The sequence below is a fragment of the Varanus komodoensis genome, unplaced genomic scaffold (genome assembly GCF_004798865.1).
Source record: "Varanus komodoensis strain SLA01 unplaced genomic scaffold, ASM479886v1 scaffold11, whole genome shotgun sequence".
Lineage (NCBI taxonomy): Eukaryota > Metazoa > Chordata > Lepidosauria > Squamata > Varanidae > Varanus > Varanus komodoensis.
This window is the reverse complement of record NW_025335317.1, coordinates 9,075,045-9,092,156: the sequence shown is the minus strand read 5'-3', so window position 1 is coordinate 9,092,156 and position 17,112 is coordinate 9,075,045. Positions and strand designations below refer to the sequence as shown.

Below are 17,112 nucleotides of genomic sequence, written 5' to 3'. Positions count from 1 at the left end.
GAAGGAAGGAAGGAAGGAAGGAAGGAAGGAAGGAAGGAAAGAAAGAAAGAAAGAAAGAAAGAAAGAAAGAAAGAAAGAAAGAAAGAAAGAAAGAAAGAAAGAAAGAAAGAAAGAAAGAGCAAGCGAGGGAGAGAGGCAGCATGTCTAAATTTTCTACTCTAAGAGTGGGGTTGGTGGTCAATGGCTGAATTCAGGACCATTGTGCTTGGGAGGGGAATTAACCTTCCCAGACCCCAGTGGAAATCTTCCCCTCTCCCCAGGTGAAGCATCCATAGGAGAACTTAAGGAAAAACTCAACTCACTTAACTTCAACGAAGTGATTGATGTGGCCCAGTATTGCATGGGTATATATGCATGTCTGCATATATATTGCACAAAATGTGTGTTCTTAAAGTGAAATGTTGCAGCTATTAAAATCTGAAGAAGCGGGTGAATCGGGCTGTGTGAGTGCAGAGACACACGAGCAGGACATTTTGGCCTTTGTTGTTCCTCCCAACAATCTACGTAGCTGATAGGATGACTGATTAGATTGTTCTCTTGTCCTTTCTCCCAGTTGCTCAGGGCAGAACTGGATGTGTTCCTTACTCCCATTATCATCTTGCAGCAGTAAGTGCTACTACTGGTGGAGTAAGTCAGGCTGCAGATAAGTTAGTCATCCAGTGAACATGATGGGGAGCAGAGATTGGAATGCTGGACTACCCATTCCAGGATGGATATAATCTATCCATGGCATGCCATTAGAGGGATGTCATGGGATATATGATCTGCCTTTTCCCGCAACACTTTCCCTATCTTCCAAGGGCAGCTGTTGACCTTGCAGGCACTGTTTTCTGTTCCCTCGGTTAGGACCGTGCAGGGAAAGTACGTTCAGGTTAGAATATTTCCTTTGCAGTCTTCCTCCATCCTGGTGTCCACCTGATATGAGACTACATTTCCCATCATGACTGATGATGGATAATGCTGTCTGGAGCTGATGGGAGCTATCATCCAAAACGTGGGGGGTGGTGGTGCTGGTACCAGATTGGTGAAGGCTCTCCTTTATTTAAAGGGATACCTCAAACCTCACAGAAAATAACATTTTCCAAATTCGACCCTTCCATTAATAGTCTCAAAGTACTTAGTATGCACGGCCCATTCTGCTGTCCTCTAGCTGAACACCTGTGTGCAGGTTGTATTAGTTTGCATAGATACATGCAGTGGTTAAATATTTCAAAGCTGCAGAATAACAATGCATTGCACCACCCAAATGCAGCTCACTTTAAATGACGTGATCATGTACTGAGGATTCCCTGAAATCCACATGCACACGAAACCCCGACAGAGTTATTACAATGCACATGACACGTTCACGGAAGGATGCACAGATATATGTGCAGAAATGTGTTGGTTAGCAGCACATGGATGTGGATTTTCTCCAAGTGACATATATTGTGCACAGACACTGATTCAACCGGAAACTACTGGGCACAAATCGATGGTGCTTGAACATGTATTCCTGACTCTGAAGTTCTTACTGCAACCCAGGCTTATGATGAAGCTGTGTGTCCATTCCAGGAGCCAAAATCAGTCAGCTGGGCATGCCTGGTGCTTCTTGTGCTGCTTTATCAGTGCTTTAGCATTAAACCTGATGTGCAGGAAGCAGTCCAAGAAAAAGCAGAGATTCATGTTATGTAGGACAACTCATCCCTATGTTGAGTTTGGCAGCTACATCAACCATTGAAAAAATGCAAGCTGTCAAAATCCTACAGGGATGTATCCTAAATGGTCTTAAGCTTGACAGTAATGGTGGGAAAAACAATAAAAACAGTGCAGTAGGTTATTTACGTTAATAGTGCAATCAAGAGGATATGGGAAGATCACCAATATGAAGACAGGCCACTGAGTGGTCCATTAAGCTATGGGGAGGGCAGCCACTACTTATGTGGGGGGCAGATCACCAGCCTGCTGCCCCAACTAATCCAGTGGGGCTGACAATATCCAGCGGGCAGGGCCTTACCCCCACGCCTTTCCTCTCCCATCTGTCCTGCTGCCCCTTTCTGGATCCCTGCATGCATAGAGAGAGGTGGAAGTCTGGGGCTCTCTGTCTGCTTCAGGAAAGAGACTCCGTGGGGACTGTAAAAGCTGGCTCCGGCAAGCCCCAGCCGAGCAGGTTTGCTCACACCATGTCTGGGCGTGCCCTGCCCAGGAACGGACTCGGCCTGCCATTGCAAGAGCCGCCTGGTGCAGTGTCCTCCATCGCTTGCTTCTTCCCTCTGCCAGAGGTGCAAGGAGCAGTGCAGGGGAACCCTTAATTTTTCTACACAGAGGACCCTTTGCACAGCCAACTCTTGGGCTGAGGCTTGGGATGGAAGGGCTCACAGAGGATGCCCGGCCCTGCGTGGGCTGGATTGGGTCCAGAGTAAAGGAGAAGCTATCCCCTCTTGGTCTAGCTGAAAGCTGTCTACACCAACTGGCCGTGTTACTCCAGGAGTTAATGCAGGAATAGTTCCTAGCCCCTCCTGGAGGTGCCGGGAGTGAATCTGAGACAGTCCGCGCATGGAAAGCGTGCGCTGCACCGCTCAGCTATTCCCGGAGAGGCTCTTTAGATTTCCATTGGCACCTGAACACTGGGCCTCTTCCCTCGCAGCAGCATCTCGTGTCATCTGGCAGGGCACTTCTGAAATGGCTGCAAGCATCCCCATGGGTGCCGTGTCTCAGGTGGGCAGTGGAACCTGCCCTCACAAGAACCACCGAATCCTCAAAACAGGCCAAACGGACTGTTTCCGGGACCGGTGCCTCCAGCGGAGCTGAACTCACAGCTGTTTTTGGCATTGCACCCATTGCAAGAAGGACTGCAAATGAAGATTCACAGTGCAGAAAATGGATCTCTAAAATTGCAGTATCACCTGAGGACCGAAGCATTTTCAGCAGTTTCCCCGCTGACATTTAACAACTTAAAGAAGATGAGGGGGTTAGAGGCTCACTGGATGAATGCATGTGCACCAGGGCTTTGCTCCATGTTCCAAAACATGTCCTGCCATGTGGTTTTGGATCGTAGCTCCAACCACCCTAAGTTCTTCATTAAATACTTGCATCCTTCCTTTCTTCTGTGGAGCTCCGTGCGATGGTGCACGGGTTGCGGTTGCGTCACCCTTGATGCAGCAGCCAGGCAGACCCACAATCCTAAAGTCAGTGTGTGTGTGTGAGTGTGGTGTGTATGTGGGGGCAGTGCAGGTTGCTGGGAGCTTTCCTAGAGAATATGAGTCTTCCAAGCCCTCGCATTGTGGGCTCCAGCGATATGTTGCCCCGGATGCTCTCCCAGCCTTCCCTAAAATGCAGCTTATTGTGAACTGGCTATTTCTAAACTCACACTGAGCGATGACTTGTACATGAGTCCATTTCTCCGATGGATAAATAGTGCATTCATTTCATGCAGAACTGAAATGCCAGCTTCGGAAGATCTGCTAAGCTACGGCTGTGATAAATGAGGGTAGAAAAAGCCTAGCGAAAGGAAAATGGCCATCTTCCCCCAGCCTAAATAGGCTTCCGTTTTCAGGTCATCTTGGCACAGCAGCACTGGTCTTGCCTTAAGAAGCATCCTCAAAACTGAAGGAAGGTAAGGGTTGTGGAGAACACCTGACATTAGTGCTTAGGACCCGGCTGAGAGGTTGAGGGGACATCCTGTTTAGCTGGGGAGCTTGCATGAACGGAATGGCTTTTCTGGCACAGCTCCTTCATATCCATGAGGCTTTCGCCCAGAGCTTTGGCAAGTTTGCTGGAAGATGTTTCTTGGCACTCTTTAAAGCTGGAAATGCAGAATAGTATGTGCTCCGGCTGCGGGTTGTAGCAGGCTCCGTAGCCATTTGGGATCACTGGCCCATAGCAGCAGAATATTTCCATGGTGGTTGGAACCTGATTCAGGGAACAAAGAGAGGGCAGTGACACGGAGAGAGCCCTGGTGATTGTACAGAATGATTTTGTGTGACACAGCTTGCTTTCTTGGTGTGAGAGAATGAGAGATGCAAAACTGTGATCCTACGTTGTGGAACTGTAACAAAATTTTACAGGCCAGGAATGCTCCTGCTCAGAGTACCAGCCAGCCAGACATTCTCTCCTCTGTCTACTATTTATTGAGAACAGTTTTGGATTGTCCATTCACTCATTGAGTGGTCAAGGCAGTATAGGATAAAAATACAAAGATTAAAATGTTTTTAATTGTTTTGTTTGTTTGTTTGCAAAGTTGTGCCCAATCCATCATGACCCTATGGACAACATTCCACCAGGCTCTCCTGTCCTCCACTATCCCCTGGAGTCTACCTAAGGCTCACGCTGACTGCCCCAGTGACTCCATCCAGCCACCTCATTCTCTGCCGTCCCCTTCTTCTTTTGCCATCTATCGTTCCCAGAATCAGGGTCTCCTCCAGGGAGTCCTTCCTTCTCATTAGGTGGCCAAAGTATTTGAGTTTCATCTTCAGTATCTGGCCTTCTAAAGAGCAGTCAGGGTTGATTCCCCGCTACCCCCACTTTTTAAATTACAACAATGTAAAACTGGGAATTGATGAGAAAAGTAGAGGGCAGTATTGTTTATGGAGTGTGGGATGGTCCAATTTTGAATGCAGCTCCTGTAATTCCTGACCATGTTGGTTGGGGATAATGGGACCTAGTAATTCAAGTGAGTAAATTCACAGAGATTTTGAATTTCAGTTTCCTTTTTCAGTCAAGATGCAATGTTTTATTGTGCCTTGGGGATGTTTTATGTGCTCAGTCTTTGCTGGGCTTCTTCTTTGTTTTTGCTTTGTCCCCTCTTCCACTTGGGTGATTTCTTTAAAAAAATGCTTTATACTCATGCAGAATGTGGGGTTCCCCTGAGCATGCTCATTCTTCTATTTTGGCCAAATTTCCATTTCTTATTTGAACAGATTGCATACAAAATATTTAGGCCAGCCAAAATATTCAGCTGCTTTGCATGCTAAGCTTCTCAAATACTGACACTGCACAAAGTCTTGGGTTTGGTCCTTCACATCTCCAGATAGTTGGGAAACAAAGATCCCCATCTGGGATCACACAAATTCACTGCCTGTTGATGTGGGCTATACTGAACCAGAGGGCCAAATGGTCTGCCTTGAGAAAAGACACTTTCTTATATTCCTAACTTAGCCTTATGTTGAAATTCACTGTGGGATGTGGAAGCAGGTTCTTAGCTGGCATCTCACTGATCTCAAAAGAAGTTAGGTGAGAGTAACATCTCCTGGGCTGTGGCCATGGCCTGAAACCTTTTATATGCATACTAGGGCCAAGAATGGATATTGTGCTACGTGTAAGCTTAGCAGCTATGTGGTCCAAGCCCTCCCTTGTTTGGTTCTAGAGGAAGTGTAAGAACATGAGCTGGGCTAACCAGGAAACTCACTTTTTACTGTGCCTGCTCTAGAGTGAAGAAAGCAACATAGACACAGATTTAGGCAAATGTATGTTTTGAGCCTAATTTAAGGTATTTGGGTATATTTTCATGTAGTCTCCCCCAGCCTGTTCAGCTCCAGATATTCTAGATGCCTATCAGGCCTAGTGAGCAGAGCCAGTAGTGAGGGATAATGGGAACTGCAATCCAGTAAGTTGCCCACCCCTGTTCTAAAGTTTCTCAGTTGAATCCTGACTCAGTCATCTTGAGAGTAGTCCCATTTGAAGTAATGGATCTTAATTCATTTGGATCTCTTTCTATGTAAAACATTGCAGTGTAAGTAGATATAAATGCCATGCCATTTATCCTTATTAAATATCAGATGACATGCCCAGCACCCTGAAGAATCTTTTGTAGAGTTCTTCAGTTTTGAGAAAAAAAACCTAGGTGGTCTTTAAATGTGGAAGGTTTTCTGATTGTTTATTTTTAATTAGAACTGTACTGGTAATGAGGGGCTGCCGTCTTATTCCTACAATTTTAAATATGGAATATTTCTTGAGATTACACTTAGTTTATTGGAAGGGCTTATATACATCTCCAAGTTTTATAATCAGGAGGAAGGGATCAGTCTATTTTGGTGTAATCTATGACCTGAATTCTTTTTTCCTGCAATTAAAGCTCTGATTTTTAGCAGAACACTGTAATGGGCACAAGTGCTTCCTGCTGAAAAGAATTTGTTGTTTGTTAAAACATCCATACATTCCTGACATTGTGGTGCCCAATCTTTCAAAAATGGCACTGGGTTTTTTTAATGGCACAGGATAGACCATTAGTCCCACTAATAGAGTCCCAGAATTGTCAGATAAATTTGCTGCGTGATAGCCAATGGCCATAAAGCTATTCAGATTCACTTCCTTTTGCCCACGGATGATTTCTTGGAGAATTTATGCAGTGGTATTCTGGTTACACTCAGTCATGTCTGAAAACCCATAGACATCATGACAAGATCAAATTACCTATGAAGGTTTTTTTATGTTTGTGCATTGCATTAGGAGTTTCCCGCTTACCCTGCAGACATCCTTTTAAAGACAGAACTCATCCAGGCCTTTGTATTTGAAGTGCAGCTGCAATAAAATTGACTATTTATGTGTTTATTTAATATAGCTTTTTGTCACCTTTTAAGATCATGCTTTCTCCAAGGCAGTTTACCATATACAGCAGTAACATTCAATAGAAATATTGTAAAAGCAGGTGATTGGTAGCCTTGTGACCTTTTTTACAGGGGAAAATCTTCTGTTTGAAAGGCTGCCCTGTTCAATACCAGTTTAAAGATGAAAAACTCAAAGACCAATTATCCATGAGTGCTTGGCATGTGAAAAAAGCAGATGCTTCACAGTCTTCCACACTATGGTGAGAGGTACTGTTCTTCTCTTTGAATTGGAGTAATATTTCTAATATTTCATAGTCAAAGCTATGGTTTTCCCAGTTGCAATGTATGGCTGTGAAAGCTGGACCATAAGGAAGGCTGAGCGCCAAAGAATTGAGGCCTTTGAATTGTGGTGCTGGAGGAGACTCCTGCGAGTCCCTTGGACCGCAAGGCGATCAAACCTGTCAGTCCTAGAGGAGATCAACCCTGACTGCTCTTTAGAAGGACGGATACTGAAGGTGAAACTCAAATACTTTGGCCACCTAATGAGAAGGAAAGACTCATTGGAGAAGAGCTTCATGCTGGGAAGAATTGACAGGAAAAGAAGGGGACAGCAGAGGATGAGGTGGCTGGATGGAGTCACTGGGGCAGTGGGTGTGAGCTTAAGTGGACTCCGGGGGATGGTGGAGGACCGGAAGGCCTGGAGGAGTGTTGTCCATGGGGTCACGATGGGTAGGGCATGACTTAGCAACTAAACACCATATTTCTAAATTTGCATCAATGCGCATGAATTAACTTGTGCAATGGTTATGCAAAGTGCAATTTCTTTCTCCCTCCCTTTCTTTCAGGTAATGCCTTTTCTCTTTTTAGATGATTTGGAAGATGGCACCCTAATAGGTGACGTGCATAACAGAGACCAAAGCAAGAACTGCACTTAGTTAAACAGATTTATAGCCTACTATATGTAGGATTTGAGGTAAGCAACACGATGCCTCCCCAAAGCAGTTTTCCTGGCACCTGAATGGCTATCTGTTACGTGCTAGAAAAAACCCTTTTATTTACCTAGACATTAAAAAAATGATTGATCATTGATTGGTCCTGTTGAAGTTTTGTCTACTGCTTTTATCATCTATGTTTTATTGCACTGGTTTTATTTTGCACATCACTCTGAAACTGAATATGAGGAAGGGTGGAATATCGTTGTCATCATTGCATTGCATTTATATCCCACTTTTTCCTTCTTGAGGAACCCAGGGCGGTCAGCATAGCCTCATGTTATCCTCACAAAGCACAATATACATTTATTATGCTTTGCTTTTAAGATCCTGCCATCTTGAGTTCAGTTTGAACATTCTGTGAAGTTAGATATGTAATTATGCTCGCAGGTAATATGTTCTCTATTCAGTATGTTTTATTTTAGTGGTTCTTAGTGTCCATATTTGACTATATTCCTTAGCTTATTCTGAAATGGCCTTAAGCTGTGCAGTTGTACATAGCCCAAAGAAATTAAATTAAATATTCAATTCTTGTGACAATCAAAAGCCAGTTTGAACAAAAGCACCTTGTAAGGTGCATGTGCTTCCTTAAGATGCATATATTCTCTAGGGCAGCAGTGGAAAACACATGGCCTATCATCCACATTCCTCCCTCCCCACGTTCCCTGCAGCCACTGCCACTGTTGCCACCATGGCAATAAAATCCACAGCAATTTTACAGGGAAACAAGGTGTGAAGGGGCCATTCCTGGATGCCTCTGGGAAGCTTTGCTTCCTTGCAGAATTTCCAGCAAATTCTGCAGCTAAGGGGGCAGTGGCAGGAAATTCAGTGGGGAGAGCTCAGCACACCTCCCACATGCCTTCTGATCCCTGGAAGTTGCCCATTCTGCTGTGTGAGGAAAGTAGTCCAAATTTAATGTGTGGCCACTGGGAAAAATGTCACTTTGTGCCTCCTTGTAGGTGTTACTTGGGGCATAAATGGGATGCTTAAGCAAAGGATGCTTAAGCTCCCCATCAAAGGAGCCTTAAATTAGACAAATGCTTGTTAGCACAATGCACTGGCCACAGGCTCCAGACATTGGATAATATTTTTTTATCTGGTAGCTGCCAATGGGTGCTAGTCACAACAGCCAGTTCCTACTGCCGGGATCAGCTGCTGGCGAAAAACACTGGGAAAAACGGAATGGCTTTCCCATCATGCTTGCAGCTGTCCTATAGGCATTTGGTTGGCCACTCTGTGTAAGAAGATGCTGAAGATAAGTGCAGTTTGGTTGGATCCAACAGGGAATTTCTTATGTTCTTATTCTGGGACTGCATCTGACCTGTGTACTATTGTTTGCCTAGCTCTTGGGGCTCATCATTTACCATAATGAATGAGAACCTAAGGTTTTCTTGAGAGCTGTTGGACTCACAAACCTCCCCAAACTACATCAAAGGTTGTCACTGATTCATAATGTCTGTCACAGGGAGAATAATGGGGAGTCTTTTTATGACTAATCCCAACATGAATTCCACTCACCTGGCTGGTGGAGAGGATAAATCGATTGCTTGTTAAATATGTTTCATCGGTAAATATGTCCGGCAGTTCCTTGAAGTGTTCACGGGCCAACTCTCGCAGTGCAAGCAAGTGATTGTCTATTGCCATTCCTGTAATAGCCTAGGTGCAAAAGGATAACAAAGTGAAAAGGATGCAAGGGAACCTGTGTAAATTGCACATACATCCTATAGATGTTGGTCCACTGAGCTTAGAGCTTTGCTACTTGGTTGGAGTGGTTAGAAATTCTCATTTTTCCAGTTTCCCAATTCTTTGCCGCTTAAACTCCACTTACCTGGGAACAAACTCCTCTTACTTCTGAGTAGCATGTCAGTGTTAGAACCATACCTAACAGTTAGATGGTTGCAGACCCTGTCATCCTTAGACTAGGACCATTGAAATAAATGGGATTCAAGTTATACTTTACTAACTTAAATTCCATTGATATCAGTGGGCCTAGACTAAGGATGACCAACTCCACAAAGCACTTCCAAATCTCACCTTGTCCACTCTCAGGTATTCAAGGCAGAATTCAGCATATTATAATCCTACCAAAGGTCAGGATGAAGGGAAGGTGACCCATCTTCCATTGAGTTTAATGGCTTCTATGTTGATTTGTCTATGGAAACCCACCAAATCGGTGTAAAGCAACATGACCTGTTTAAGTAGTAATTGTGGAGATATCCTTTCAGAAGAGAAGAGCTGTGTGATTTCTAGGACTGCAAATGGACTGAGAATGACCATTCCTGGTTCCATGAACCCTGCTGCTGACAGGACAGCTACCCTACCAAAAGGGCTCACTGAAGTCCCATTCTGCTTGATCTCCTCAGCTGAGGTGGGTTTCTGGAAGATCAGTCAATGGAATTACCTGTGTCCTGCATGTGGTCCAGCAATAATCTAGTGCAAGGACCAGGGGATGCTCTTTTCTGCAGTACCTTCAGCAGATGGAAAGCTCACACATTCACCTCCCATAATGGGTGAAGAGGGTGCTTGGAAGGAATGGGAACCACTCCCATGTCAGATGGTTCCACCATGAGTCACTGGTCAATATAACAGCCCCATCTTTTTTGATGAAGTGCAACAGTGTCCCTTACAGGAGGGAAGGGGAGTCTTCAACTCACTAGGAAGGTTGGAGCTGCCAGATCAGCTCATCTGGCCTGTGGGGCTCAGGCAATGCTCCTTCTCCCCTGAGGTCCCAGGCTTAGTGCCTGAAGTGGAGAAATTTATTTACTTATTATATTTCTGTCCTGAACTTTTCCTTTCAAGGAATGCAAGGCAGCTTGCAAAATTCTCTCCTCCTGTCTTATTCTTATAAGACAACCCCTTGTCTTATAAGGGGTTTCTTATTCTTACAACAACCCCTTGAGGGAGGTTGGGCTGAGAGTCTGTGACTGGCCCAAACTCACCCAGTGAGCTCCATGGCCAAGAGGGGACTGGAACCCATGTCTCCTGAGTCCCAGTCCTGTGCTTTTAACCACTACACCACACTGGCTCTCAGTTACAGTCAGCAGTTACAGTGACAGTGTAATCTCCACTCAACAGAGATAACAGAGATTCCTTAGCAGACGACCTGACCTGCCTTCCTAATCAGGGGTGTGAGCGGCTTGCTAAGTGTTTTGCCTGCCCTGAGACCCCTTCACCCCAGCTGAGGCTCTGTCAGAGTAGCTTTGCAGAGGAGGGGATCCCCTGGCTGTGCAAAACTTGTGTGTAACAAATCTGGGCCCCAATCCAGTGTGCTTGAGCCAAAGGCACCAAAAGATGGGGGCACATCTCCACCCACTAAAGTCATTCCACCTGCAGAGGTCACAGGGCAAGCTTGGCTGGAGTCCTACCTGCACTGCATTCCACACCCTGTTCTAGAGTCTCTCGACTGGGATGCCTGAATACTGCAGATCTCACCATTTTGCCCCCCAGGATACATCAAAGCCCCAGAGATGGGGATGCAATGGAGGAATGGGACCCATGGGCTTATTAGGGCTTTCTTCCTCATTGTATCTCACTAACGTGCCATTGATCCTGCAGGGCAAAATTGAGTCCATCAGCCAGAGCAGCAACTGAAGCTGAGAAATGCAAACCTGCCCCTGCTCACCTGGTTAGTTTATGGCAGGGCAAAATCTGGACTTACAGATTCACCACAGTTTTGCTGAATGAATAAGTCTCTGGCAAGCGAAATGGGCCCTATCTCTGCTAATATCTAAGCAGATGGGCGATGCTAAGGACAAGGAGTAGATAACCTTTCATGGTTCATTGGGAAAATATGTGGCCTGGGGGAGAATCCACTGGTGTGCATCTTCCGTGAGTTGTGAGCAAGGATCATAATAAAACCTAGGCGTGATCACCATGGTTTCCCCCAGTCAAGGAGAGTGGACTGGAAGATCAATGGAAATATTTTGCTGGTATCCAACATGATTTATAAGGCTCTTAGCAATGACATTTTCCAACCTAGATTAATGTCATGTCTGAAGAGGAAGAGACTGAGATTGGCCTAACAAAATCAAGGGTAAGTCAATGCACGAGGGCCAGGGTGGAACATGAGAAATTAAATTATTTCAGGCTACATGTTTAATCTAGCAGCATTGCTTCCCTAACGGAGGGATAATTAAATCAGCTTAAGTAGTGGTTTGGGTCACTGTGCCACCCCCACTCCTGAAATGTGCATTTTTTTTCCTTCCTCAGTGTAATGCTGTTTGATTTATGGTTGTCAATTGGCCAGAGGGACAATTCCAGTTGCTTTGCCTTGCTTTTGCACCCTGAACAGAAACTGGACACATCAGGAATGAGCAGCTGAAACGTGGACACCAACACAACTGTCTGTCGATCTTTGGAGACCAAAAGCTTTTCATGCACAGCCGCAGGGGCTGAGTCCGATGTTGACCACCCTGATTTGATTTCAGGCAGCAGGCTGGTCCTTATTCATATCTGAGCAATGAGCTACACAATTATCAAGAGTGCTGCTTTGATAGTAAGTAGGATATATGAACAATCAAACCTGGTAGAACATTTTGGTCAACTGCTAGAACTCAATCCCTAAGTCTCCTCCCTCCCTCCCTCTCTTCTTCATTCCAACTGGCTCCTTCCCTAACTCCAAAGCACAAAGCTTTGCTGCATATTAACATGCCAACATACAGGACCAGATGCTTCAATAGAAACAGAGGGTCCCGGGGTCCAAGGAGGGCATCTCACCAAGAGCTTCACCCCATTATTGGTGATGCTAATGCTCATTTAATGCCCAGGTCACATGCAATGTGCTGAGCGAAACTCGTAACTTGGCTGGGCTTCCCTGCAGACATGAGGAGCTGCAAAGAAGCCCAACACGAGGACCCCAGTGGGATCCTGGGCAATTCGCTTGCAAGGGGCCAAGAGTACTTGGAGTTTGAGGAGACTGGGTGTGTTCACTGCTTGGTATGTATCTGATATATCTCAGATATATCAATGGACACCAGTAGCTGCAGGGAGACAGAAATGCCTTAATCCTAACCTAAGAAGCAAGAAGCAAAATTTTTAAAAATCAAAATGGAATAGCATTTTGCTTACCAAAATAGTGTAATTGGTTTGAGCTGCTATTGCATCCTTAAAATGTTGCATTTTTTCAGAGTCCTGTAGGAAAAGAAGAAAGAACAAAGAAAAGGGAGTGTGGAAGCATAATGTTTTTAGAACTACTTCCTTAATTGAATGTTGATTGCACAAAACGATGTGTCATGAGGCTATTTAGCAGCGTAACTGGATGCGTGTTTACTCAGGCATAAGCACAGTATATCTAGGTTGCTAGACTTACTTCTACGTAGGGATGCTTGTGGAATTCCTTCTTCGTGACCAGACTTGATCCACCTGCCCTGATCAAAGCAGGAGCATCCTCTACATTTTGCGCTTCTCCAAACTTTGCAATGTGGTTCCTCTGGGTTGGTGTTAAGGGCAGGAAGGGTTGGGCAATGGCCAAAAGCCCACAAATCTAGCAGCAACCTGCTGATCAGAAGCTGCTGGATCTCCTCCTCTGCATCAGTGCAACCTGTTGGCTCATGTGCTTCTCACTCTGGGCCAGACAAGGGCAGTGGTGAGGAGGCGGCAGCTTGCTTGGCCCTGCCTCTCAAGCATCAAGAAGAGGTTGAGAAAGAGGACGAGGAGCAAGAGCAGATAATGGTGGTGAGAATCTAGACTCATTGAGGGGGTGACATTGAGGGCTTCTTGCTCATGGGTCCTCAAAAACCTGGAGCTGACACTGCAGTTCCCAGGTCGAGAAAAACCTGCATATCCATATGCATTAACTGTGCTTATTTTGAAATAAGGATGCATCTCCAGAGGTATGGACCGCCAGAAGTTTTGGCCTCCAATCCCTAGCCAGCATGGTGAGGTATGATAGAAATGGTAGTCCAAAAGAACGGGCAAACCACAAATTGCCCACCTCTGCCCCGACTCACGCTGAGCCTTGACACATTTGAAAGTGCTGTTGTTCCAGCCTGAAACTGGAGAAGGATGACCATCTTTTCCCATGGTCCAAGGAGGAATGACTTCTGCACTTCTACCATGGTGCACAACACACACATCCCACCGGCTTGTCTGTTTACCCGGTTCACAGTGTGGGGTGGTGTTCCTAAATCATGCCCAAAACCTCTTTCACCAGAGGTGGCATCTGGACAAGGAAGGGAGAGTGACAATGCTCTGGGACACCTCTGAGTCTGTGAAAAATGGTACTCTCCCACTGTAAAGGAAGCAGAAATGTTCTATGGGAACACTAAAATATATTGCATTTTTTCCACTGGAAGAGTTTAATGAGTTTAAATGCTAAGAGGAGACATGGGATAATTACCATAGAAGAATTATCATTGGAAGGGGCCCAGTACCAGCCCTTATAGCTCCCTGCAGAGGTCATTTGTAAATTGAGCAATATTCAATTGCTTTAGTTAGGGGTAGAGCACATGCTTCATTATAAATGTGTTTCGACTCACGCTTGTTTGCTAAGAAAACCAGCTTTGGGAGGCTGCATTTTGACTGCTCCCCCTCCCTCCCTCATTCTGTCTTCGTGCTTAACACTTCTTTTGTCTGCCATTTTTCTGCACAAAATGACTGCTCCCGATGGTTCACTCCCTGCTAAATGCCAGATGTATGTGTACACCTGCAGCTTTACTTCTGTCTCTCTCTGTGAGGGGAGCAGCACCTGCTCTGGTCTGACTTGGAGCAGGAAAATGAGAGCACTGCCAGTTGGAGGATGATGGGAATTATAGTCCCAATGGATCTGGAGGACACCAGGTTGGCAGAGGCTGATGTAACCTTTCTGAAAAGGTAAGCAATAACATGCCTAGCAGCCATCTCCTCCTTTGGGCTGCCATATAGATTGAGCCCAAAAGGTAAGGATAAGCAGAAGGGTGAGAAGAAGGTGGAACTGCTTAAGGATGTCCATGTCCCACCTCCCCCTCCCAACAACCACCATAAGCAGGCACCATTCCATCAAGTCTAGGCCTCTGTCAACCCCAAAGCAAAGAAGACGGAGGTGGTGGTAAAGATCCACGCACCCGCAGAGGTGGTTTCTTATCTGTCATTCCTTTTACAAAAGCTAAAGCTTCAGGAGTTGCAGACCGGATGTTGTCAACTCTTCCCTCTTTAAATCGGCGTATGGAAGCACTTTCATAGGTAGGGACCAGTTTCCCATGCAATCTAAATTGGGTAGAAAAATGTATAGTGTTATGGCTCTGAAAGATGGATGACCTACCTGGGCTTCCATTTTGCAGTCTGATTTTGTTCGCATAGTGATAACAATAATAATGCAATGTTAAACTAATAAAATTATTTACAAAAGATTGGCTTAGCAGCCCTCCATCTCTTTTGTGAAATACCAGGATTGTTGTATGTACATATGGTCAAACTCAGTTTGGTTGTGCAGCACTAGGAAATGAATTGTTTATGTCTGAGCATAAGTAGAGCAGAACCATTTGCCATAACATCACCAAATACGTGCCCATAACAACACTGTTGCTCCATACATCCTTTGCACAAGAGGATGACTAACATTCTTTAAATTAATCAAAAGAAACAAGCATTGTTTTCTGGCTGGCCTCCGAGGAGTTGCTAAACATTCTTGTTTTGGTCTCCAACTTGCATCATCACTCATTATGGGTTGTACTGACTGGGGCTGATGGGAGCTGTGACCCTCAAAATGTTCAGGCCTACAGACTACAAATTGCCCATCCTGGACCACAAGGAAACAAGACAAGGAAAGCTGTGATTTCTGTACTGCTTGCAGGGTATACAAGCGAGACGAATAGGGACTGAAGCATTCTTTGAATTTTGATATCAGCTTGTAGGATGCACCCACCATGTTATGCCACTTTATGGAATGCATCCACCATATTACATCTTTTGGAGTAGACAAGTCAAGCCCTGTTGGGGAAGGTGGAATGGCCATGCTGTGTTCCAGTTCATAGCAGACGCTTCTCTGAAGGATGGTCTACTGACATCTGGTTGAAAGGTAAGGAACTCAAAGAAGGGAGAGCAAAGGCCTTGACTCTGCCCACAAACTGTTGCCTCCTGGACAGAAGTCTGCATAGTCCCACAGGCCACCTTGTCTCTGCCTTCCCCCATATGGGGAATTATGGTGTATTTCTATTTAGATGGTAGCAATTGATTCTAAATTTTTATCTATCCGTATAAATGAACATAGGACATCATTCTATAAAAAGCAACCTCTTTGGCCCACTGTTTTGCCAATCCACAAGCGGATATGTGAGCATCTGTGGCATGGAAAGAAGATCCTCTTGCCAGAGAGAGGCTTCAGCAGCAGTGCTTCCTGAGAAGACTAAATGTATGTTCAGGCTATGCTTTGATCAACTGTGTGGAAGAGCAAGCCCTTTCAAGTTCGGATCCTTGGCGGAAAAAGAAGTGTGTGGATGGTTGGTGTGAAGGTGATGCCTGTATGGGGAGTCCCTGGGCATGTGTGTGTAGCTGTGGGTATGTGGGCCAAGTGAGTGCAAGGGAGGGAGGGTGCATCCCAGCCACAGGAATGGCTCTAACCCCTTGAGGTTCACCACACCAGTGCAGAACATCGGAATGTTATGCACGTCACCATTTTCCTTCCTGCCTCCCCTGTTGAATAACAACAAACCCCAAACCAAACCCCCAAACCAAACCTAGTAATACGTTTCTCATATCCATTAAAATAATGTTGATGTTGCAACTGCAGCAGATTAACAGAGGTGCAGCTCAACAACATAACTCTGTGGAAAGTCCTTTTTAACCTCTGTTTTCATATCCTCCTACCATTTTTAATGCTACATTGACAAACATTTGCTCTTTAATAAAGCTGATTTAAAAAAAAAAGACTCTGGGTTCCTTTCATTTAGTTTCCCAGTTAAATCCATGATGTTGAGCATGGACGTTGCCTGCTATTCAGATTTTAATGACAAAGTGGATAATTTGTATCCATACTCTCAGTGTGCTTGCTCATTAGGCCCTATTACTCTCTGCTTGTTAATGGGGAGCGGGGGTAAGAATATTCATGGCTGTTTTGTTTTCTTCTCTGCCTGCCCTCATCCTCTCTGTGCTGCAATTATTAAACACTAATCGCATGCCAGAAATGGAGGGACTGATCCTGCCCGCAGCTCTGAGTTTTAGGGCAGCACAAATGAAGTGCAATGGCAGAATCTGGGTTTCCTACCAAATTCCTCTAAGGTTGAGACAAGGGAGGTAGTTCTAAAGAGAACATGGGCAGGGCTCAAGAAATGCTGCTGTCCGTGGTGATGGACAAGACAGTGGCTTGTACTTCATTTCAGAAATACAACTGGGGATGTTTGTCCTGGAGCAAATAGTGGGCAGCAAAGGTGGAAATGTGGATAAGGACCACAGTGTGGGGAGGAGCAAGATCCCATAGCAGGTCCCTCCATTTCTGCAATTTACCATTATGAAATCATTCACACCACTGCAGTGGTATATCGATTCACTTAAAGGTGAACATATGGCTGGGTTCTTATGCACTAAACTAAATTTCTGCCTGTATGCTGAGATACTCTTTTCCAGACTTTTACTGGCACAGGTTGGGTGGGGTGGCTGCTGGGAATGGGGGCAGAGAAATGGCT

The 17,112-nt window shown here is 45.2% G+C and overlaps 1 protein-coding gene across 1 annotated transcript in view; it reads right to left on the bottom strand.

Moving 5' to 3' along the window:
* Nucleotides 1-3,621: 3,621 nt before the first annotated feature.
* CHAT (choline O-acetyltransferase) overlaps nt 3,622-17,112 on the bottom strand; it is a 34,277-nt gene continuing 20,786 nt past the window's right edge. Inside the window, exons 11-14 of the mRNA XM_044420117.1 lie at nt 14,557-14,698; nt 12,584-12,646; nt 9,035-9,172; nt 3,622-3,891 (exon numbers count right to left, since the gene is read on the bottom strand). Of these exons, the coding sequence (XP_044276052.1) occupies nt 3,622-3,891; nt 9,035-9,172; nt 12,584-12,646; nt 14,557-14,698 (613 nt within the window). The remainder of the gene's footprint in view (nt 3,892-9,034; nt 9,173-12,583; nt 12,647-14,556; nt 14,699-17,112) is intronic.